This window comes from Mustela putorius, unplaced genomic scaffold (assembly GCF_011764305.1).
Source record: "Mustela putorius furo isolate JIRA1106 unplaced genomic scaffold, ASM1176430v1.1 tig00000511_pilon_pilon_pilon, whole genome shotgun sequence".
NCBI classification, from domain to species: domain Eukaryota; kingdom Metazoa; phylum Chordata; class Mammalia; order Carnivora; family Mustelidae; genus Mustela; species Mustela putorius.
Genome location: NW_025421403.1, coordinates 110,811 through 137,264, shown reverse-complemented (window position 1 = coordinate 137,264; position 26,454 = coordinate 110,811). Strand labels below are relative to the sequence as shown.

Sequence of the window (26,454 nt, the reverse complement as noted above, 5' to 3'; positions counted from 1 at the left end):
TTAAGGAGTCAATCCCATTTACAATTGCACCCAAAACCATAAGATACCTAGGAATAAACCTAACCAAAGAGGCACAGAATATATACTCAGAAAACTATAAAGTACTCATCAAAGAAATTGAGGAAGACACAAAGAAATGGAAAAATGTGCCATGCTCCTGGATTGGAAGAATAAATATCGTGAAAATGTCTATGCTACCTAAAGCAATCTACACATTTAATGCAATTCTTATCAAAGTAACATCCATCTTTTTCAAAGAAATGGAACAAATAATTCTAAAATTTATATGGAACCAGAAAAGACCTCGAATAGCCAAAGGGATATTGAAAAAGAAAGCCAAAGTTGACGGCATCACAATTCCGGATTTCAAGCTCTATTACAAAGCTGTCATCATCAAGACAGCATGGTACTGGCACAAAAACAGACACATAGATCAATGGAACAGAATAGAGAGCCCAGAAATAGACCCTCAACTCTACAGTCAACTAATCTTCGACAAAGCAGGAAAGAATGTCCAATGGTAAAAAGACAGCCTCTTCAATAAATGGTGCTGGGAATATTGGACAGCCACATGCAGAAAAATGAAATTGGACCATTTCCTTATACCACACACAAAAGTAGACTCAAAATGGATGAAGGACCTCAATGTGCGAAAGGAATCCATCAAAATCCTTGAGGAGAACACAGGCAGCAACCTCTTCGACCTCAGCCGCAGCAACATCTTCCTAGGAACAACACCAAAGGCAAGGGAAGCAAGGGCAAAAATGAACTATTGGGATTTCATCAAGATCAAAAGCTTTTGCACAGCAAAGGAAACAGTTAACAAAATTAAAAGACAACTGACAGAATGGGAGAAGATATTTGCAAATGACATATCAGATAAAGGACTTGTGATTTATTCTTTTTAACTCTTCTTTCTCTGTGGTAGAGTCTCACTGATATCTTCTACTTTTTCTCAACCTCAGTGAGTTCCTTATCATTGTTGCTTTAAGTTTTCCTTCAGGCATGTTAATTATATATACTTTTTTCACTTATATTTTAGGCTGTGGCTTTATCTTGTCCTTTTATTCTTCTGTCCTGTAAATATTTACGACTCTGCCTTCTTCTGTGCTCAAAAATGAAGTTATGTCTCCTGCTTCTGAAAGTAATGACCTTATGCAGAAAATGTGGTGTTGTGTGAAGGGCCTAGGTATATCCAGGAGTGTCGCTGGTGTGTGCTGCATGTGCTCTGCTGCTGGCTGCTCTTTCCTTAAGGCCATTCATCTGCAGAGATTTTTCTTGCCTGCTGTAGGCAGTGTTTTGTCTCTCATTTGAATATGGTTGGTTTTAATTAGGTGTGTTCTGGTTGGCTTCTGAAATGAGACTTAACACTACCTTTATTAGAACGTAGCCACTGTAAAACTCTCTGGTAGGGTAAAGTGTGTGTGTGGGGCTATAATTTGTGCTGGTCTTTGGCCGAAGGAGTCCTCTGAGCTTGAATGAAGCAAGTGTGACTTAGTAGGGCATATCCAACAGAGCACATGGGAAAGGCTTGGTGTAAGCAAGTTAGGTAGCCAGTGTTAGCACTACACTGCTCCCTGTTTATGCTGAAAAACTTAGGAGGGAAATGGTGCCAGTCAGCTCCTTCATTCTCAGAGAGGTATCTCAGTGAATGCTGCCAATTAGGAAACTGCTCAGAGATCGGTGACTAATCTCTTTACTATGTGCCCCAGATGCTCTTCAGATCACTCCATGCTGCCTGGTCCTGGGTCATTTTCTTGCCTTCTCTCCAGGAACAAAGCAGTGATCTCCAGGTTCTATCCCAGGCACAGCCCCTGAACTTTCAAGCTCCAGGCTTTAGGTCCTGCTGGTTGCAAGAACTCGCAAAATTCAGTCACTCTTTTTTTTTTTTTTTCTCCCAAACCAGTGGCTATGGGGAAATATTTTCCTTGTGTGATCCCATTTGCTCCACTCTCTTCTGCCCTTCTCCATGACCATGACTCCCTCACCTTTGCAGCAGCTGTGATCTGGTTCTTCAATAACCCTCATATTTGCACTTCTTACCTTCTTTGATGTGGCCTCTTCTTTCTTGTTACGGAGGGGTTTTTTTCTGTCAGTTTTAAGGTGATTTCTGGAGTATTTAGGATGATTTGGTAGTTATATAGTCATGTTTATGGTATGTGGTGAAACCAAGATCCTCCTAGTTTGCCATCACTTTCTAAGCTAAGCATAAATTCTTTAAATATTTTGGATATTTATACCTTATGGGGCATATCATTTCTAAATATATTCTTCCATTCAGTAGGCTGTCTTTTGTCCTGTTGAGGTTTTCCTTTGCTATGAAAAAGCTTTTTATTTTGATGCAATCTCAATCATTTATTTTTTAAAATTCCCCTTGCCTTATGAGACATACCTAGAAAAATGTTGTCACAACTTATGGCAAAGAAATTACTACCTGTGTTCTCTTCAAAGATTTCTGTAGTTCCAAGTCTCAAATTTAGTTCTTTAATCCGTTTTGAGTTTGATTTTGGTGTTAGGAAGTGGTGCAATTTCATTTTTTATATGTAGATGTCCAGTTTTCCCAGCACCATTTATTGAAGAGGCTCTCTTCCTCATTGTACATTATTGCCTTCTTTATCATAGATTAATTGACCATATAATCAGGGATTTATTTCTAGTTTTTCTGTTTGTTCCTTTGATCTACAAATCTATTTTTGTTCCAGTATCATTCTGTTTTGATTACTACAGCTTTGTAATGTATCTAGAAACCCAGAATTGTGATACCCCCAGCTTTGTGTTCTTTGTCTCATGATAGCTTTTTCTTTTATGGTGCCACAAATATTTTAGTATTATTTGTTTTAGTTTGTGAGAAGTGCTGTTGATATTTTGGTAGAGAGTTCATTGAATCTCTAGATTGCTTTGTGTAGCATGGACATTTTAACATCATTGGTTCTTCCAATCCATGTGAATGGAATATCTTTCCAATTGTTTGTGTCATCTTCAGTTTATTTCCTTAGTGTTTTGTGGTTTTCAGGATATAGGTCTTTTATCTCTCTGGTTAAATTTATTCCTAATAAAACATCTACTTGAGGAAACTGTAAATGAATTTTTCATAAAATTTCTTTCTGCTTCTTTGTTATTTGTGTAAAGAAATGCTACAGATTTCTGGATTTTATATTTTAGTCTGCAAATTTACTGAATTAATTTATTACTTCTAGTAATTTTTTGGTGGAATTTTAAGGTTTTTCTGTATAGTATTATGTCATCTGCAAATAATAAAAATTTTGCTTCTTCCTTAACTATTTGGATATCTATTTCTTTTTTCTTGCTCATTATTGTGGCTAGGATTTTCAGTACTCACTTGATAAAAATGAGAAGATTAGACATCCTTTTTTGTTCCTAATATTAGAGGAAAAGCTCTCAGCTTCTTTTGATTAAGATGTTACCTGTGGGTTTTTCATATATAGCTTTTAGTATTTTGAGATATGTTCCCTCTACAACACCACTTTTTTTTTTGAGCTTGAAAGCATATTTATTTTTCAAAGATTGACTGATTGATTGATTTTAGAGACAATACACATGTATAAGTGTGGAGAGGGGTTGAGGGGGAGGGAGAGGGAAAGACTCTCAGGCAGGGTCCCTGCTGAGTGTAGAGTCCAATGAGGGGATCCATCTCAGAACCCTGAGATCATGAATCCAGCTGAAACCAAGAGTCCACTGCTCAACTGACATCTACTTAGGCAACCCCCATGCACATTTAAATAAAAACTTCTCTACCATTTTGCCTGTATGTCCCATGGAGCATTTTATCATGTGTCAGATATGGTATGAGACATAATCCCTGCCCTCACAAAGCACTATTTCAGTCAGGAACATAAACTGTAACAGAGACAATTCCTATGCAACAGAATCATGGTTCTAGGGGAACCGGGGACAAAGGTCTGTGGAAGGGCTTGTGAGGAAGAGAGCTAATTTGATAGAGAGACAATGGCTTTATACAACAGATGACAAAATAGTTGGGTCTTCTTGAAGGATTAGTAGGTTTTGTCAAGCATACCAACCAGGGTAGAGCATTATTAGAAGAAAAATTAAACCGCATGGGGAAAAGGTCGTCACACTTTACAGGATCTATTTTAAAATAAGTGTAGCAGTCAGGATTGAATCACATTTTAACAAAGAGAATTGTTATACAACAGAAAATACTAAAGGATGAATTGGAATTTCCAAATTTTCTTCTGTAATTTTAAAAAAGATTTTTGTTTATTTATTTGACACAGAGAGAGAGAGATCACAAGTAGAAAGAAAGGCAGGAAGAGAGAGAGGGAGAAGCAGGCTCCCTGCCAAGCAGGGAGCCCGATGCGGGACTCAATCCCAGGACCCTGAGATCATGACCCGAGCCGAAGGCAGAGGCCTAACCCACTGAGCCACCCAAGTGCCCTCTTCTGTATTTTTAATAACTCATAATAATCCTATTGATCACAATGCTAAATGTTTTCACCATAGAATAATATTAACACAGTAGCCATTGTAATAAATAGGCTAATACCAATATCCATGTTAATTGCTTTTTGACTTAGTTGAAGTTTGTATCTTCCTTGGTTTTAGTTGCTTTACAGCAGCATTGCTGGAGTGACCTGTGGACAAAAATACTAGGAAGCATTCCTTCTGATTACATATCTTGAAGACAATGTAATAGCCTAGAAACCAAACAACTTAAGATTTCCAGTATAATACCAGCTCTGTGGAATATGGAAAGATAGTCTATGGAAAGTCTATTATAGTCTATCTACAGAATGAAAGTCTGAAATAATGTCCTAGAACACTGAAGGGTGAGAATTGTTCTTTATTAAATGCCACCATCAAGGAAAATTTCTATTTGGAATAAAACTTAGAAGAATATTTTCTTGATCAAAAACTAAAGAAATTAAAGTTCTTATAAGAAACTCAATACAAGGGGTACCTGGGTGGCTCAAAGGGTCAAGCTGCTGCATTCGGCTCAGGTCATGATCTCAGGGTCCTGGGATCGAGCCCCGCATCGGGCTCTCCGCTCAGCAGGGAGCCTGCTTCCTCATCTCTCTCTGCCTGCCTCTTTGCAACACCACTTTTGTTGAGAGATTTTTAATAATGAATAGGCATTAATTTTTTAAATACATTTTCTGCATGTATTTAAATGGTCATATGATTTTTATCCTTGGTTTGTTGATGTGGTGTATGGTGGTGATTGATTTGTGGATATTGAACCATTCTTGCATCCCCTGAATAAATCCTACTTGGTCATGTTGAATAACCCTTTTAATGTATTGTTGTATGTACTTTGCTAATATTTTGTTGATGGTTTTTGCATATATGTTCATCAGGGATATAGATCTGTAGTTTGTTTTTGTTTTTGTTTTAAATGGTGTTTACCTGGTTTTGGTATCAGGTTAACTCTGGCCTTATATAATGTATTTGAATTTTTTTTCCTCTTCAATTTTTTGGGACAGTTTGAGGAGAATAAGCATTAATTCCTCTTTAAATATTTGGTAGAGTTTGCCTCTGAAGCCATCTGGTCTGGGACTTTTTTTTTAGGGGGGGGTATGTTTACATTACTGATTTAGTTTCATTACTTGTTATCAGTCTATTCAGATTTTCTATTTCTTCATGGTTCAGATTTTCTATTTCTTCATGGTTCAGGTTTGAAAGATTGCCTATCCTTCTGTTGTTGGATAAAATATTCTATAAAATGAAAGGCATTTTCTCAGGTCATCACCATGAGAACCTCAAGGTGCTCCTGGAATTAAGACTTATGAATGTGCAGAGACCCACTAAGAATTGGCCCCCAGGGGTTTTTATCTCTCATGGTAGGTCCAAACAAAATCTCTATCAATTTAAATATTTTTACGAGACTCTAGCTGTGGCTTCTGCTCCCTGTAAGCTCTGATTTTCTGTATCTGCCTATATCTTCAATTTGGGGGCTAGCTCTGCCCTGTGAATTCAATCTCTGATGGATTAAAAGAGTTTTTTATCTTGCTTTGATGAGGAATTGACTTCTAAACTTGTCAGACCAGAAACCAGAAGTCTTCCAAATTTTCCTGCTTTATGAAATAAGTCAACTTTAATCAGTCCTTTTTTCAACTTCTCATAACACAATGTTTATAACTTTCTTGGCATGTATTTATCTTTGCTTAACATTTCATTTCTATGTACCTTTCACATTTGAGTTTATAACATTTTTAAAGTAAGACTCATTCTGTATGCTTAAAACTGACAGATTTCATTAAGATTTAATACATCATATTAAAATATTTCAGAATTTCTCTGTTCTGTTGTTTTAATCCTAAGGCTTAGTGAGAGACTGAAAATCTCATGGAAAGAAATAATGAAAGTTTTCTCTCAGATTCCTGCTTATAAGAAAATTAGGATTTAAAAAGGAAAAGTGGTGTTTTAGTAAAGTAATGTATATAAGGCACACTTTCCTACAGAAAGACTTCTGAGTTTTTGAAGTTCCTAAAAACATTATCTAAACCTGAATTTGTATACTTTAGCTAAAATTTGATTAATGAGTAATAATAATACTTATAATGTAAAGAGTTATTACCGTATGCAAGTCACTAACAGCTTTTCTTTTGTTATTTTTAGCACTCACAATAACCTTACCTAATAGGCATATTTTTATCCTTCCTTTGTAGTTGTGGACACTGTGGAGACTTGGAAAAATTAGATGAATTCTCCAAGGTCAAATAATAGCATGGAATTCAAAAGAAGTGGATTTCAAACCCAAGTTTATGCGACTATAGACAACTTTCTTAATTACTCTGTTACATGACTTCCCATGTATCTTTACTCTGCTACATGCCCTCTCAATCTATCTTTACTTTATAAAACCCACAGTTTCAAATAAATCCCTCTAAACCTATCCTTATGACTTCAAAGTGTTGAACACCGTGGAAGGAAAATGTACTAATCCTGCTTGACCAAGGTTTGTAGTGGGTCTTGTGTGGTATTTTTCTCAACACACCAAATTTGAAAGGACAGAATACATACTATTGGTCAGTAAGTGGTTCTGCTGCATTGGATTAAGGGCAGGAGTACCCCCAAGGCCTGGCTGGCTAGCCAGGGCTGCATGAGCAAGTCCATGTTGGGGTCCAGGAGCAGCAAGAGAAGATTGCATCTTATCCTTATCCCAGGAGGATTCACTTCCACCTGAAAAACATTTATATGAATAGATTGCAATTTGGGAACTTTTCATGAGAGGCTTTTTGAAAATTCCCTTTTAGGGGTGAAATTATTAATCTTAATACTTAGATAATCCTTATTAAACATAGGGAACTAATTTTTATAATCTGTTCAAAAAGTTTCAATAACCTTGGATTTAAGCTGCTTCTGAGAACACTAAACAACTCTCACTAATGATATAGTTACAGGTAGTCTAAACAAATCAAGAATCATAATGAATAGCTTTTGAAAGCACTAACTTGTTGAAGGCCATTAACTGACTACTACAGCCTCCCATTCTGGTGATGCCAATGTGTCTCCCTCTCCCCTGGCTAAGGAGCAAAGACACTTATTGAGGGCAGCAAACTTTGGTGCTGGCTCTTTGCTGTGATTTATCATGAACTTTCAACCACTGGATGGTCATGCAACTGCTCTAATGGGACAAACCAACAAATACAAAAGCATAGTGACCCTCTCCAGGTCTGTTCCATGTGGGTCCATAACATTTAGAGTTTTGAAACCCAGGTTCATGCCCAAGATAAAACACAAGAGTAGTATACCACGTGGCAGGCAGATAACTCAAACACAGACAAGGTGAAGACAAGGATCTGATGGAAGCTGGGGGCAAAAGAGGGATGATTATTCACTCTTCTGTTAGAGTTTCCTAAAGAGTGATGGGTTCAAACTCTCCACTCCAGGGAGGAGAAAGGAGAGCAAAGCCATTACCCTCCCTGCACTGCAACACAGACCAACTTCTGTGAATAACAACACAGTGTCATGCAGTGGAGACTGGAGTTGCTTGCATTAAGCCCTACAGGTGTATGTTTACTAGGGCATATTGGCTTGAAAATCAGCCCAGAAGCTCCCTTCCCCAGAAGACCAACACAAACTCTTCACACACACCAAATTTACTGATAATAGAGGGCTGCAAAACTTTAGCTATAGGGGAAATGGGATCTAGATTCTTTCTTTAGATCTAACTTCTTTTAAAAAGCAGACCAAACACACCTAGGTAAAACTTGCCACACAGTGGACAAAGCCCAAACACCTCCCAATACAGACAAGAAGAAACTATGCAAAGGATTTACCTGAGGATAGGGGCAATCAAAACATGACATAACAATGCATATAAGACCTCTGCCCTAGTTTCTGGACCTCTTATTAATATAGCCATTACTCACAGGACCACAAATAAACAGGCTTTCCTAACAATCACACACACACACACACACAGAAGAACAGTGACCTAGACAAAATGACAAGATGTAGGAATTCACCTCTAAAGAAAGAACAGGAAGAAGTAATGGCCAGGAATTGAATCAAAACTGGTATAAGATGTATGAGACAGATGTTAAAACAACAATTATAAGGATAGTAGCTTGGCATAAAAAAAAAAAAAAAAAACATACAAGACACTAAAGAATCCCTTACTGCGGGGCACCTGGGTGGCTCAGTGGGTTAAGCCTCTGCCTTTGGCTCAGGTCATGATCTCAGGGTCCTGGGATCAAGCCCGCATTGGGCTCTCTGCTCAGCGGGGAGCCTGCTTCCCCCCCTGCCTCTCTGCCTACTTGTGATCTCTCTCTCTGTGCAAATAAGTAAATAAAATCTTTAAAAAAAATGAATCCCTTACTGCAGAGATTTTAAAAACCTAAAAATCTAGTCAGGCTAAAATTAAAAATGCTATAACGGAGATGCAAACCCAACTGGAGGCCATGAAAATGAGGATGGAAGAAGCAGAGGAATGAATCACTGGTTTAAAAGATAAAATTATGGAAAATAATGAAGCTAAACAGGGAAGGAAAAGTATTAGATCACAAATGTAGACTTAGAGAGCTCAGCAACTTCTTAAAGCATAACATTCCTATCATAGGAGTTCCAGAAGAAGAGAAAGAAAAAGTGGCAAAAGTTTTATTCGAGTAAATTATAGATGAAAAGTTGCCTAATCTGGGGAAGGAAACAAATAGCAAAATCCAAGGTGCATGGAGAACTCCCATTAAATTCAACAGAAGCCAGCCATCACCAAAACATATCATAGTCAAATACACAAGATATATGCAGAAAAGGAAAGAATGTTGAAAGCAGCAGGAGGGGTGGGCCCTTAACATATGTGGGGAGCACATTAGTTTCACAACAGATCTGTCCACAGAAATGTGGCAGGCTGGAAGAGAGTTGCATTATACATTTTGTGTACTGAATGGGAAGATATTCAGCCAAGAATACTTTATCCTGCAATCCTGTAATTCAGAATAGGAGAGATAAAGGTTTTCCCAGACAAACAAAAAATAAAGGAGGTCATGAGCATAAAATGAGCTCTACAAGAAATATTAAAGGGGGCTCTTTGAGTGGGGAAAAAAGACAAAAGCCAACAAAGAATAGAATGGAACAGAGAGCATCACCAAAAACACGAACTATACAGGTAACACAATGACACTAAATTCATATCAACAATCATCCTGAAGATAAATGGACTAAATGCTGCAATCAAATGACAGAGGACATCAGAATGAATTAAAAAACAAGAACAAGGGGCACCTGGGTGGCTCAGTTGGTTAAGTGACTGCCTTCAGCTCAGGTCATGATTGCAGGGTCCTGGGATGGATCCCAACATCAGGCTCCCTGCTCAGCAGAAAGCCTGCTTCTCCCTTTCACACTCCTCTGCTAGTGTTCCTTCTCTTGCTGTGTCTCTCTCTCTGGCAAATAAATCAAATCTTGGGGAAAAAAATCTATATGCTGCTTATAAGAGACTCATTTTAGACCTAAAGGCACCTGCAGAGTAAAAGTGAGGGAATGCAGATCTCAGATAGGAGATTTCAGATAGGAGATGGCAGAGTAATAGGGAGACCCTGAGCTTGTCTCATCCCACGGATACTGCTAGATCAACATCAAATTATTTTGAACAACTAGAATATCAGTCTTAAGATTAAGAAAACATTTTGCACAGGGGTGCCTGGGTGCTCATTCATTAAGTGTCTGCCTTTGGCTCAGGTCATGATCTCAGGGTCTTGGGTTTGAGTACCCATCAGGATTTCCACTCAACAATACTTCTCCTTCTCCCTCTTCCTATGCCTGCTGCTCTCCCTGCTGTGCTTGCTCTCTCTATATCAAATAAGTAAATAAAATGTTTTTTTAGAAAAGAAATCATTTTTCACAAAAAGAGGGAGAAAGATAATGTGACAAATGCAAGGCTCAGAGACATGAATTGGATGAGAGAAAAACCATAGTGCTGTGGAGGGGAGGGAGCCCTTTTAGGGGAAAGAAATTAGGGAGAGAGGGAGAGAGTGGGAGAAAGAGCAATGTATAGGGCTCATGTAAGACACTGCGTGTGAGGATTCCCTGGGTCACAGTGAGAGATGATGGTCCCCTTCCTAAAGAAGAAGGTATTTGCCTTTTCAAGGACAAAGAGGGTATATTGCCTCTCCAGTGCCATTCAGCGGCTGTTGAACAGCAGGGAACGAAGGCATACACAGAGGGCAGATAACCTGGTTTCACAATAGATTCTAGGGATCTGCACAGTCATGCAATTGCTTTTCTGGGACAAGATGGTGTCAGGTGCAGGGCTGTGAGGCTCTTATGGGGGAGGGAGATGGGTCTGCATGTTGTCAGGTCTTTCATATTTGGAGTTTTGAATCCCAGTCACGGGCCAGAGATAAATACAGATCTGTAGTACTGGGCAATCTGACGGCCCAGGCACAGACAGGTTGAGCGCAATGATCTGACAAAAGCCTGGGACATTGGAGGGAAGATTGTTTGCTGTTTGTGAGGGTCTCCTGAACAGTGGTGGCCCCCAAATTCCTCTCCCTGGGAATGAGTGCAGATTGACACGATCTTCTACCCTCACCAACCAGGCCAACAGTGTGTTTGGACTTCAAAGAAAAAACAGCCCACCCACCAGTGGAGGTTGTAGTCACATACACCAAACCACTCCTCCCTGTGCCTGGCAGAGGCAACTTTACTAGGACAGGTCTGACTGTAAGCCTGAGCAATGAGCCTCTCCGCAAGAGGACCAAATCAGGGCACCCACATGTACCAAGTCTACTGATAATAGAGTGCTCCAAAGCATCAGCTTCAGTTATGGTAGACAAAAGATCAGATTTTTTAAAATTCTTATTTATTTATTTAAAAAGTTTTTTTTTTAATTTATTTTTTATTTTCAGCCTAACAGTATTCATTATTTTTGCACCACAGTTTTTAATTTATTTATTTTCTTCTCTCTCTCTCTCTTTCTTCTTTCTTTGGAATCAGGCTTATAGTTTTTTGTTCATTTGTTAGTCTGCTTGTTTAAGTCTCTCCTTTTGGGACAAGATCCTTTTTTTGTTCCCTCTTCTTTATTCTGTCTTTGTTTTTCTTTGGAATCAGCTTATACTTTTTTTGTTTCTTTGTTTGCTTTTTTTTTTCCTTTTCCTTTTCACCTTTCTTGGATCAGGCTTTTTTTTTTTTTTAAGTCTTATATTAACAAACAAATCAAAGAACACCTAGTTAAAAGTCCAAACACTTCCCACTGCAAGCAAAGAGGAATTCTGCAGAGGACTGGATTTGTGGGAAAGAGCAGCCAAAACACAAAAGCAGAGTACAACAGCATACACCAGAAACACTTCCTGAAGTGACAGGACCACACGGTTTATGACCCTTTTTAATATAATATTACTCTCAGGAGCAAGAAACAAAAAGCTTTCATAACATGTAAGAGAGGGAAACCAAGACATAATGACAAGATGGAGGAATTCTCTCCAAAAGAAAGGTCAACAAGAAATGACAACCAGAGACTTGTTCAAAACAGATATAAGCAATATATCTGAACAAGAATGCAGAACAATAGTCAAAACAATAGTATCTGGACTTGAAAAAAACATAGGGAAATAATAGAATGAAATTGGACCACTTTCTTATATCATACACAAAACTAATTCAATATGAATGAAAGACTTAAGTGTAAGACAAGAATCAATCAAAATCCTAGAGGAGGATATAGTCAGCAACCAGTTTGACATGGGCTGTAGCAACATCTTGCTAGACACATCACAGAAGACAAGGGAAACTATTGGGACTTCATCAAAATAAATGAACTATTGGGACTTCATCAAAATAAATACCTTTTACACAACAAAGGAAACAATCAACAAAACTAAAAAGCAACCTATGAAATGGGAGAAGATATTTGCAAATGATTTATTTGATAAAGCGCTAGAATCCAAAATCTATAAGTAACTTATCAAAGTCAACACCTCCAAAATAAATAATCTGGTTAAGAAATGGGCATAATACATGAGCAGATGTTTCTCCAAATAATACATACAGGTGGCTAAACAGACACATGAAAAAATCCTTAACCTCACTCATTAGCACGGAAATACAAATCAAAACCATAATGGGTTATCACCTCACACAGTGTCAGAATAGCTAAACTCAACAACACAGGAAACAACAGGTGCTGGCAAGGATATGGTGAAAGGGGAACTGTCTTGTACTGTTAGTGGGAATGCAAACTGGTGCAGCCAGTCTGGAAAACAGTAGGGAGGTTACTCAAAAAGTTAAATATAGAACTACCCTACAACCCAGTAATTGCACTGATAGGTATTTATCCAAAGGGTACAAATGTAATAACTCAAAGTCACATGAACCCCAGTGTTTGTAACAATAGTATCAACAATAGTGAAATTATGGAAAGAGCCCAAATGTCCATTGTCTGATTAATGGATAAAGTAGATGTAGGATATAGATACTAAGGAATATTACTCAGCCATTAAAAAGAATGAAGTCTTGCCATTTTCAATGACATGAATGAACTAAAGTGTAGTATGCTAAGCAAATAAGACAGTCAGAGAAAGACAAATACCATAGGGTTTCATTCATATGTGGAAGAAAACAGATGAACATATGGGAAGAGGGGAAAAAAAGAGAGGGAAACAAACCATTAAGAATCAGAGACTCTTAATGATAGCAAACTGAGGTTTGTTGGAACGTGGCGGGTGGGTGTTAGGTTAAACTGGTGATGGGCATAAAGGAGGGCACATGTTGTGATGATCTGAGTGTTATATGTAATTGATGAATCATTAAGTTCTATTCCTGAAACTTTAACTGACTAGAATTTAAAATTTGAAACAAAAAGAAAAGAAAATGGATCTTAGATATCAGCACTTTATCTGTTGCACCATTTGTGAATATATTCTCCCATTCCGTGGTTTGCTTCTTTGTTTTGTTGAGCAATGTCCACAATTGACAAACTATGGAAAGAGCCAAGATGCCCTTCAACAGATGAATGGATAAAGAAGATATGGTCCATATATACAATGGAATATTACTCAGCCATCAGAAAAGATGAATAACCAACTTTTGTATCAACATGGACAGGACTGGAGGAGATTATTCTGAGTGAAATAAGTCAATCAGAGAGAGTCAATTATCACATGGTTTCACTTACTTGTGGAACTAAGGAATAACATGGAGGACATTAGGAGAAGGATAAGAAAAGTCAGTTGGGGGAAATTGAGGGGGAGATGAACCATGAGGGACTGGGGACTCTGAGAAACAAACTGAGGGTTTTAGAGGGGATGGGTTTGGGGGGATGGGTGAGCCTGGTGGTGGGTATAAAGGAGGGCATGTATTACATGGAGCACTGGGTGTGGTACATAAACAATGAATCTTGGAACACTGAGAAAATAAAATAAAATTAAAATTAAATAAAACAAAATAAAATAAAATACATGGTAAAGAAAGAAAGAAAGAAAGAAAGAAAGAAAATGGTTGTGTTGGCTATCCCATCTATTTGTGTGATGTAGTTCATTCATTCAGAGGTCAGTGGTCCTGATCCTATTCCCTTTCTGGAAATGTGACATTACCATGTCCACCTGGATTACTCTATCTCATATACTGCCTAAAACATTGACTCTGTTTTGTGAAGAGGTATGGGTATGGGTATAGTGGACACTGTGTAAAATATGCACATTTACTCATTTATAAAAAATATAGATATCACATGCTCATATTCTTAATATTCAACTTCATAAATATTTTCACTTCTTTGAGATATTTCCAATGATTTGCTCATATGGATACCAATTTTTACACTCTGCTTTGTTACTTCAGATATCACATTTACCAAGTAAATATGCAATGTCTAAATGTAAAGACTACATAATAGTCTACTGAGTTATTGTGCTATAATTTATTAAACATTGGATTTTGAGTGTGCTGTAAATTTGTCAGTATTCTGAATTATGCAGAGATACCAGGGATGTGTGCACACAGAGGAAAGACCATATAAAGACAAAGGTAGAAGTTGGCTTTCTTCAAGACAAGAAAAGAGGCCTCAGGAGAATCCACAAATTTTGATCTTAGACCATTAGCCTCCAAAACTATGTGAATATAAACTTTTTATTTAACTTACCACTCTGTATTGTCGTTGTCCTTTTGGGCTGTCATAGCAAAAACAACATAATAAAAATAGCATAGACTGGCAGATGTAGTGTATATTGAGGAGCCACATTCTGATTCTTAGATAGCCATATTCTCACTGTGACCTCCCATGGCATAAGGGATCTCTGGAGTTCCTTGAGGTCTATTTTATGAAAGTATTTATCACACTCATGACCTCTTAAAGGCCCTCCATATAAATACTATCACATTGGAGATTAAGATTTAACACATGAGGAGTACCTGGGTGGCTCAATAGGTTAAGTATGAGCAGAGTGGGAGAACCCTGTGTTAATCCAGCCCCATGTTTATGACTAGGTATCATCCACATCCAAGTCAATAAATCAGAGAGTGACTCAAAGACTGGCAGAACAAACTCCACAACTAAATACAGAGAAGAAGCTGCATCTTAAAGTTTAGGGAAGTCCGAAAGGTGGAGGAAGGTTGTCTACAAAAGGGAAGTAGCTGCGTGTAGGAAGAAGGCAGGGACATGAACTCTCACACCAGGAGCTCATATGGGGAGGATTAATGCAGATAATATTTGGCTTTGAAAACCAGAGGGGCTGAATCCCATGAGTTTCTATAACCAGTGAGACTAGGACCTTAGAGCTTTAAAAGTCAGCTGATTCAGCATTGGGCTACCTGGGAGGGTGAGTGGTAACAGGGTCACCACCTTTAAAGACACAGCAACCTGCACAAAAGGACAACATAAAAAAAGTAACTTACACAACACTGGGAACAAATGGGAGACATATCTGTTCTTACTCATTTTGGAGTGTGTTGGGGGACTTCTTTGAAAATGAGGGATCTGGCAGGCAACTTTCACTTCACCTGCCCTCTTGCACAAACAAAGGGCCACCTGTGGGCAGCTGGGCAGCATAGACACTTTCTACCTAACACACTAGCAATGCACAATGTCCACAAATTCTCTGGAGGACTCACCGACTCCAAGCCTGTTAACTTCAGCTCTAAGCTCACAGAAATTTTTGTTAAGTTGCACATGCATCACATGCAGCTGCCAGGTACACAGTTGCGACAATGTACTATGCCAAGACAACTTGCAGCACCAGCCCACATTGCTGAACCATGCTCAGTTGTGTCCAGCCATTGCCAAGCTGAGAGCCCAGCCTCACACCCACAGCCACACTGGTGTGCAGACCCAGCAGTCACACTTCTTGAGGGGATACAGCATAGTACTAATAGCTCAGAAAAAATTTTTTTGGTAAAAATGCTGCCTCAATCCCAATTTCTCAAGCAGGCATGCCCTCTCAAAGCTGGCCTTTCTGGGTCCCACTAACACCATAGACAGAAAACATTAGGCAGAGTCAGTGAAGATGATTGCACTGGAAGGAAAAGTGACTCAGACGCAAGAGCAGGAAATTAGCAACATGCATAGGATACTCTCCTGAAGCTTCAGGTTCTGGTGAAGAGGGGACACTGCACTGCAGGTAATTCCAGGACCTCTTCTTCATAAAGTCTCTACTTTTGAAAGCAGAAGACATAATTGCCTGTCTTAACACAGAGAAACATAGAAGCAGAGAAAAAGAGGAAGCTGAGAAATTTATCCCAAATGAAAGAACAAGATAAGGCACAGCCAGATATCTAACTGAAACAGATTTAAATAACATGTCTGAGAATTTAAAGCAAGGATTATAAGGATACTCACTGAACTTGAGAAAAGTGTGGAAAACATGAGTGAGACCTTAACACAAAGATCAAGAATAACCTAGGAGAGATAAAGGACTCAATAAACAAAATGAGAAGCACATTTCCTGGAGTGAACAGCTGGCTGGACTAGGAAGGAATTAATAACATAGAGACAGAACAATGGAAAGTTACCAAGCTGAACAAAAGAGACAAAAAAACATTATACAAAATGAGAATAGACTTGAGGAACTTAGTGACTCCATCAAACATAATAACATTAATATTACATGGGTATCAGAAGAAGAGAGAGAAAAGGGGGCAAAAAACTATTTGAAGAAATAATAGCTGGAAACTTCCCTAATCTGGGGAAGGAAATAGACATCCACATCCAGGAGACAGAGAACCCCCCTCAAAATCAACAAAAACAGACACTACACCAAGACATATTGTAACTAAATTGGGAAAATATAGTAACAAAGAAAAAAATTAAAATCAGCAAGACAAATGAAGATGATAACTTACAAGGGAAATCCATAAGGTTAGCAGGACATTTTTCAGCAGAAGCTTGGCAAGCCAGAAGAGAGTGGCAAGATATATTCACTGTGCTGAATGGGAAAATTCTGCAAACAAGAATACTTTATCCAGCAAGGTTATCATTCAGAATAGAAGAATAGGTAGTTTATCAGACAAACAAAAACTAGTTCATGAGCACTTAACCAGCCCTGCAAGAAATATATAAGGGGACTGAGTGGAAAGGAGAGACCAAAAATGACAGTATCAAGGTAGGAAGCACAAAGGTAGTAAAAATGAATATTTATGAAAAAAACTAAAGTCACAAAATTAAAATATAAATATATATATTTTTAATTTTGTGATTTTCTTAATTTATTTATATATAATATATATTTTTAAATTTTGTGACTTAATTGATTTTTTCATAAATATTCATAATTTCAAAAATATTCATTTTCATAAATATTCATTTTCATAAATATTCATTTTTACTACTTTTGTGCTTCCTACCTTGATACTCTCACTTTTGCACTCTCTCTCTCTCTCTCTCTCTCTCTATATATATATATATATATACATATATATATATATAATACAACAATATATACCTAAAACATGGGGAGGAGAGGGTTAAAAAATGGATTTAAAATTGAAATGACCATCATATATATTGAATATAGACTGTTATATGTAGAAGGGGTTATACACAAACCTGATGATAACCATATATCAAAAACCACTAATAACATGCAAAGAATAAAGGAAAATAAATGCAAATATATCACTAAAGAAAATCAGCAACCCACAAAACAGAGAAAGATGAAAGGATCAGAGAAAATCTTCAGAAACAGCGACAAAACAAATTATAAAATGGCAATAAACATGTATATATCAATAATTACTTTACATGTAAATGGGATAAATGCACCAGTCAAAAGTCTCCAATAGATTTAAAAAACCAAGAGGATCTATGTACTGCCTACAAGAGACTAATTTCAGATGTAAAGACAAAGACTGTAACATGAGACAAAGAAAGACACTATATAATAATAAAGGGAAAAACCCAACAAGAAAATAGAACAATTGTAAATATTTATGCACCCACATAATAACAACCCAATGCATAAAAGAGTTATTAACAAATATAAGGGAACTAATCAATAATAATACAATAATACTATGGGGCATTAACACCTTACTTATATCAGTGGACAGATCATGCAAACAGGAAATTAACAAAGAAAAAGTGACCCTAGACAGGTGTATTGAACAGATATATTCAGAGCATTCCATCCTAAAACAGCAGAACCTTTTTTTTTTTTTTCAAGTGCCCATGAAACATTCTACAGAATAGACCACATATTAGGACACAAAACAAGTCTCAACACATTCAAGATGATTGAAATCATACAATGTGTCTTTTTTGACCACAACATCATGATACTATAATTCAAACACAAGAAAAAATCTGGAAAGAACACAAATACAAAGAGGTTAAATAATATGCTACTAAACAATATATCAACCAGGAAACTGGTCGACCAGGAAATAAAAGAAGAAACTTTTTAAAAAAGACATGGAAACAAATGAAAATGAAAATGCAATGGTCCAAAACCTCTGGATGAAGCAAAAGTGGTTCTAAGAGGGAAGATAATACCAATAAATGCCTACCTCAAAAAACAAGAAAGATCTCAAATAAAAAACCTTACCTTATACATAAAAGAGCTAGAAAGTAAGCAACAAAATATAAAACCATTGGAAGGATGAAAATAACAGATTATAGCAAAAAGAAAAGATTTAGAAACTTGGGCGAGGGGAGGAGAAAGAACCCAAATAGATGAAATCACAAATGAGGAGAAATAACAACCAACACCACAGAAATACAGTTAGAAGAGGATATAATAAAAAACTGTATGTTAACAAACTGTACAGCATAGAACAAATGGATAAATTTCTAGAAACACATAAACTACCAAAACTGAAACAGAAAGAATTAGGAAATGTGAACAGACTGATAAGCAGCAAAGAAATTGAATCAGTAATAAAAAAAACTCCCAACAAACAAAGGTCCATGATCAGATGATTTCACAGGACAATTCTGTGAAATGTACAAAGAATTAATACCTGTTTTTCTCAAAATATTCCAAAAAATAGAAAAGGATGGAAAAATCCAAATTCATTCTATGAAGCCCACATTATCCCAATATCAAAACCACATAAAGACACCATTAAAAAATAAAAACTGTGGAGGAGGGGCAAATGGTGGAGAAGTAACAGACCCTGTTTCAATTAGTCCCCTAAAGTGAACTAAATATCTACTAGAACACTCTGAACACCCATGAAATCAGGCTGAGATGTAAGATTATACATTTCTGGATCTCTATCGGGGCACAAGACATCAGTGGAGAGGTAAAGTGGAGTGGGAATGTTTGGTCTAATATTGGAGGATAAACAGAAGGGGGAGGGAGCCACCATAAGCAACCCATTGAAAAGTAATACCCCAGTACAAAAGACCAGCATTAACTCAGTGTCTGGTTAAAAGCACTCACAAAGAGCAAAAGATCTTAAGGGGTAACTGGTGGAATCAGGCAGTCATGGGCAGGGGCCTAAGCCAATGTTGCCAGGATGGCCACCACTAGTGAACACCCATGCCAGAATGAGTCTGGTGGGTCCTTCAGTCGGTGGTCCCTGAGCCCATGGCTTTCCATTGCTTGCACCACAGCTTGGCTGGGCACACTCCCACCTGCACCTGAGAGAGCATGGTGTGGGCAATGGGTAGCGGTCTCTAGGATCACAGCCCTCCACGACCTGTGTGACCGTGGGGTCTGAGTGTACCCAGCAAGGGCCTGGACTACAGACACCAGTCTCTGCAAAGGCAGCCACCAGAAGAAGGCCCCCTGGACCAATATCACTTTAGTGGCACAGGCGTACAGAGACAAGCAGGGGACTCAGGTGAACACTGGGACAATGGCTGAAGTGTGCACCACCTGTGGAATGTTGCACTGTTCAGCAGAGCTTGCAGTGGGACGGTCTGTGTATTCTGGACCACCCAGAGAGGAACAGTCTGAGGATTCTCTCTGAGGCAGAGGTATGGGTGCTGACAGATTCTTTCCTTGCTCTGACCCTCTGAAAAGCCACAAAAAGCCACCAAAGAACAAAAATCTCCAGAGAACAAAAAGCCTGGAAAAAGTTTCCACAGAACCCACCCCCTTGATAACCTGCAGAGCAACTCAAACCAAGCAAAACTGACCAGGGAACAATGCAGCAGGCCCCTCCCCCAGTAGACAAGCCACAATAGCAAGAGGACAACCACCACAGTGTCCCCATAAAACTGTAAAACCCCAGCATGATTGGAAAACAATATATTAAGCTCCTGGTATTGCCCTAAAACCTGTGTATTTCCTAGATACAACTTTTTTTTAAAATTTCATTCTCACAATTCTTGTTCTTTTAATTTGTTTAACCTACTTACCATTACAACTAGAGGTTTAATACAACACATTCTATAATACTTTTTAACTTGAACATTTCTCATATCTATATCTGTATTTCCTTTTTTTAAATATACATATAGATATATGCTTCAAGGTAATCCATTTTCCCTATTCAATACTACCTCATATATAAACCAGTTGTAATCTCCCTGTATCTCTGGAAAGTTGAATCTTTTAACAAAGATATCAATATACCCAGGAAGAACTGAAATAAACTTCCTTGCCCATATGGAGGATTTATAACCACCCTCCCATCTTATTCTTCTGTCAGTGTTTCTGTGAATTAGTTTTGTTCTACTATTATATAAATCTTATTCTTGGGGTTTGTTTTGACTGAGTTTTCTTTTTTTTTCTTTTTTTTTCTACTTACTGTCTCTCTTTTTTACTTTTTATTTCTTTTTGGTGGTGACTTCCAATTGCTCCAAAACTTTCCAGGGTGTTCCTTGTCTGGATTATGGTTGATATATACAGCTATTCATCCCTTCAGCCACCACTCACCAAAATGACTAAGAGGAGGAACACACAACAGAGGAAAAATCCAAAGACTGTGCCCTCTCTTAAAGAACTACTAGATATGGAAATAAACAGTGTGTCAGAAAGGGAATTCAGGGTAACAATAACCCAGGCAATGGTTAGGTTGGAGAAAACCATTAGTAACAACATAACATCTCTAAGGGCAGAAGTGAGAACTGATCTGGCAGAAGTTAAAAATTCTATCAATGAGATCCAATCTAATCTAAATACTCTAAGACCTAGGGTAACCAAGGCAAAAGATAGAAGTAGTGATCTAGAGGACAAACTGACAGAGAGGAAGGATCAGGAGGAGGTCTGGAAAAAAAAAAAAGCTTAGAAGCCACAAAAACAGAATTAGGGAAATAAATGACAACATGAAACATTCAAAAGTCAGAATTATTGGGATCCCTATAGGTCCTAAGGGCAGCTAGGGGGAAGTGACTCCTTATTTACAGAGGAAGGTACATCAGAATAACATCAGACCTGTCTACAGAAACCTGGCAATACAGAAAGGGCTGACAAGACATATTCAGTGCATAAATGAGAAGAACATGCAGCCAGAAATACATTATCCAGCAAGGTTGACATTCAAAATGGATTGAGAGATAAAGAGCTTCCAAGACCAGCAAGGTTTAAAAAAGTATGTGGCCACCAAGCTGGCATTACAAGAAATATTAAAGGGGGGGCCTCTAAAACGAGAAAGAACCCAAGAGTGACATAGAAAAGAAATTTATAGAGTCAATTGATAGAAACAAGGACCTCAGAGGCAATGTGATGCCAATAAAAAAGTTACCTTTCAATAATCACTCTCAGTGTGAACAACCTAAATGCTCCCATAAAATGGAAAAGGATTACAAATTGAATAAAACGACAGGACCCATCCATATGTTGTCTACAAGAGACCCATTTGGAACCTAAAGATACATCCAGACTGAAAGTGATGGGATGGAGAAGAATCTTTCATGCAAACAGGCCTCAAAAGAAAGATGGAGTAAGGATTCTCATATGAAATAAATTATATTTTTAACTAAAGACTGTAGTCAGAGATAAAGAAGGATACTACATCATTCTTAATGGGTCTATCCATCAAGATCTAACAATTGTAAATATTTTCGCCCCCAATACGGGAGCAGCCAACTACATAAGCCAACTGTTAATCAAAACAAAAAGTCATATTGCTATAAATACATTAATAGTAGGGGATCTTTTTTTTTTAAGATTTTTATTTATTTATTTGACAGAGAGAGATCACAAGTAGGCAGAGAGGCAGGCAGAGAGAGAGAGAGAGGAGGAAGCAGGCTCCCAGCCGAGCAGAGAGTCCGATGCGGGACTTGATCCCAGGACGCGAGATCATGACCTGAGCCGAAGGCAGTGGCCTAACCCACTGAGCCACCCAGGTGCCCAATAGTAGGGGATCTTAACATGCCACTCTCAGTAATAGAGAATTCAGGCAGAAAATAAATAAAGAAACAAGAATTTTGAAGGACACTTTGGACCAGATGGACCTCATCGGTATATATAGATCATTTCACCCTAAAACAACAGAATAGTCATTCTTCTTGTGCTCACATGGAACTTTCTCCAGAATAGACCCTATACTGGGTCACAAATCAGGGCTCAACTGATACCAGAAGATTGAGATTATTCCCTGCATATTCTCAGACCACAGTGCTTTGAAATTAGAACTCAACCACAAGAAAAGGTATGGAAAGAATTCAAACACTTGGAAGCTAATGACCACCCTGCTTAAGAAAATCAAAGAACTTAAACAATTCATGTAAACCAATGAGAATGAAGTACATTGGTCCAAAACCTATGGGATATGGCAAAGGTGGTTCTAAGGAGGAAATACATAGCCATCCATGCCTCACTCAAAAAAATAGAAAAAACCAGAATACACCAGGTCTCTTTACACCTTAAAGAACTGGAAAATCTACAACAACTTAAGCCAACCCCACACACAGGAAAGGAAATAAGACTAGAGCAGAGATCAATGAGATAGAAACTAGATAAACAGTAGAACACATCGACAAAATGAGAAGCTGGATTTTTGAAAGAATCATTAAGATTGATAAATCACTGGCCAAAATAATCCGAAAGAAAAGAGAAAGGACCCAAATTAATAAAATTGTGAATGAAAAAGGAGAGATCATGAATAACACCAAGGAAATAGTAACAATCATCAGAAATTATTATCAACAGTTTTATGTCAATAAGTTAATCAACCTAGAAGAAATGGATGTATTTGTGGAAACCTAAGAACTTCCAATACTGAAGCAGGAAGAGACTGACAACCTGAATAGACCAATATCTAGTAGCGAGATTGAAGCAGTGATCAAAAATCTCCCAAAAAAACAAAAGTACTGGACCTGACATATTCCCTGGGGAATTCTGCCAAATACTCAAAGAAGACATAATATCTACTTTCCTGAAGCTGTTTCAAAGAATAGAAACAGAAGAAAAACTTGCAGACTCTATGAAGCCAACATTAACCTGATCCCCAAATCAGGCAAAGACCAAACCAAAAAGGAGAAGTTCAGACCAATATCCCTGTTGAAAATGGATGCCAAGATTCTCAACAACATCCTAGCTAATAGGATCCAACAGTACATTAAAATGATTAACCACCATGACCAAGTGGGATTTCTGCCTGGGATGCAAGGGTGGTTCAACATTCGAAAATCAATCAATGTGATAAATCAGTGAAAGAAGAGAGAAGAACCACATGGTCCTCTCAATTGATGCAGAAAAAGCATTTGAGAAGATATAGCATCTGTTCCTGATTAAAATTTTTCAATGTAGAGGGATAGAGGGAACATTCTTCAGCTTCATAAAATCTATCTATGAAAAACCCACAGTGAATATCACTCTCAATAGGGAATAGCTGACAGTCTTCCCTTTGAGATCAGGAACGTGACAAGGATGCTCACTCTCGCTACTGTAGTCAACAAAGTACTAGAAGTCCTAGCAAAATCAATCAGACAACAAAAAGAAATAAAAGGTATTCAAATTGAAAAAAAGAAGAACTCAAACTTTCTTTCTTCACAGAAGACGTAATACCTTATGTGGAAAACCTAAAAGACTCCACCTCCAAACTACTAGAACTCATACAGCAATTCAGTAATGTGACAGGATACAAAATCAATGCACAGAAATCGCTTACTTTCTTATGCACTAACAATGAAAATATAGAAAGAGAAATTAGATAATTGATTCCATTTACAATAGCTCCAAGAACCATCTGATACCTGGGAATAAAGCTTACCAAAGAGGTAATGGATCTGTAATTAAGGAAATCCAGAACACTCATGAAAGAAATTGAAGACACAAAAAGATGGAAAAGCATTACATGATCATGGATTGGAAGAATAAATATTGTTAAAATGTCTGTACTGCCCAGAGCAATCTATAATTTCAATGCCATCCCAATCAAAATTCCACTGCCATTTTTCAAAGATTTGGAACAAACAATCCTAACATTTGTATGGAACGAGGAAAAAAAAATCAAATTGCTATGGAAATGTTCGAAAAGAAAAAGAATGCTGGGGGTAATATATTGCCTGATTCAAAGCTTTACTACAAAGCCATGTTTACCAAGACAGCATGGTAGTGGCAGAAAAACAGACACATAGACCATTGGAACAGAGTGGAGAGCCCAGATATGGGCCCACAACTCTATGGTCAAAGGATTTTCTACAAAGCAGGAAAAAATATCCAGTTGAAAAAAGATTGTCTCTTCAATAAATAGTGCTGGGGAAATTGGATAGCTGTCTATAGAAGAATCAAACATTCTCTTATACCATACACAAAGATAAACTCGAAATGGATAAAAGACCTCAACATGAGGCAGGAATATATCAAAATCCTAGAGGAGAACATAGGCAGTAACCTTTCCGACATTGGCCACAGAAACTGCTTTCAAGACACATCTTTAGGGGCACCTGGGTGTCTCAGTGGGTTAAGTCAGCCTTCGGCTCAGTTCATGATCTCAGGGTCCTGGGATCAAGCCCTGAGTCTGGCTCTCTGCTCAGCAGGGAGCCTGCTTCCGCCTCTCTCTGCCTGCCTCTCTGCCTACTTGTGATCTCTCTCTCTGTAAAATAAATAAATACAATATTAAAAAAAAAAGACACATCTTTAAGGGAAACAAAAACAAAAATGAACTTTTGGGACTTCATCAGATCAAAACCTTCTCCAGAGCAAAAGAAATAGTCAACAAAACAAAGAGGCATCCCACAGAATGGGAGCAGATATTCGCAAATGACACTATAACAAAGGGCTGATATCCAAGAGCTATAAGAAACTACTCAAACTCAACACACACAAAACAAATTTTCATGTTAAAAAAATAGGCAGAAGGGATGAGCAGATACTTCTCCAAAGAAGACAGACAAATAGCTAACAGACACATAAAAAAAAATTTCATAATTCTTAGCCATCAGGCAGATTCGAATCAAAACCACATTGAGATACCACCTTACACCAGTTAGAATGGCCAAAATTAACAAGACAGTAAACAACAAGTGTTGGAGAGGATGTGGGGAAAAGGAAACCCTCTTACACTGTTGGTAGGAATGCAACTTGGTGATTCCAGTTTGGAAAACAGTGTGGAAATTCCTTAGGAAATTAAAAATAGAGCTTCCCTATGACCCTGCAATTACACTACTGGGCATCTACCCCCAAGATACAGATGTAGTGAAAAAAAAGGCCCATCTGTATCCCAGTGTTCATAGCAGCAATGGCCATAATCATCAAACTGTGGAAAGAGCCAAGATGCCCTTCAACAGATGAATGAATAAAGAAGATATGGTCCATATATACAATGGAATATTATGCCTCCATGAGAAAGGATGAACACTCAACTTTTGTATCAGTATGGATGGGACTGGAGGAGATTATGCTAAGTGAAATAAGTCAAGCAGAGAGAGTCAATTTTCATATGGTTTCACTTACTTGTGTAGCATAAGGTATAACATGGAAGACATTAGGAGAATGAAAGTAAAGGGAATTGGGGGAAATTGGAGAGGGAGTTGATCCATGAGAGATTGTAGACTCTGAGAAACAAACTGAGGGTTCTGGAGGGGAGGAGGTTGGGGTTTAGGTGAGCCTGGTGGTGGGTACGAATTGCATGGAGCACTGGCTGTGGTACATAAACAATGAATCTTGGAATACTGAAAAAATAATATTAAATTAAAAAAAAAAACTGCAAGCCAATATACCTGATAATCACAGATGAACAATTCTTAACAAGGTACTAGCAACATGAAGAAAAAACACTAGCAAACCAAATTCAACCATACATTAAAAGTATCATACCTCACACTCAATGAGAATTTATCCTTGGGTTGCAAAGTCAGCTCAATACTCACAACTCAATGTTGTCTCTCTCATCAACAAGAGGAAGGATACGTAAAGAAAATATTTTTAACAAAGTACATCCATTTGTGATAAAAACCCTCAAAAAATAGATGTAGAAGGAACATACTTCAACATAATAAAGGCTATATATGGTAATCCCACAGTTAACATCACCCTAAATGGGGAAAATGAGAGCTTCCCCCCTAAGGTCAGGAAGAAGTAAATAATGTCCACTCTCCCCACATTCATTTCACATAGCCCTGGAAGAGCTACTCATAGTAATCCAGGGAAAAAAAAAGAGAGAGAGAGAGAGAGAGAGAGAGAGAGAAGGAAGAAAGAAAAAGAAAAA

General features: G+C 37.8%; 1 protein-coding gene across 1 annotated transcript in view; it reads right to left on the bottom strand.

Moving 5' to 3' along the window:
- LOC101687043 (dachshund homolog 2) overlaps positions 1 to 26,454 on the bottom strand; it is a 160,782-nt gene that overhangs the window by 42,010 nt on the left and 92,318 nt on the right. The window contains exon 2 of the mRNA XM_045081204.1: positions 7,003 to 7,161. Within this exon, the coding sequence (XP_044937139.1) occupies positions 7,003 to 7,161 (159 nt within the window). The remainder of the gene's footprint in view (positions 1 to 7,002; positions 7,162 to 26,454) is intronic.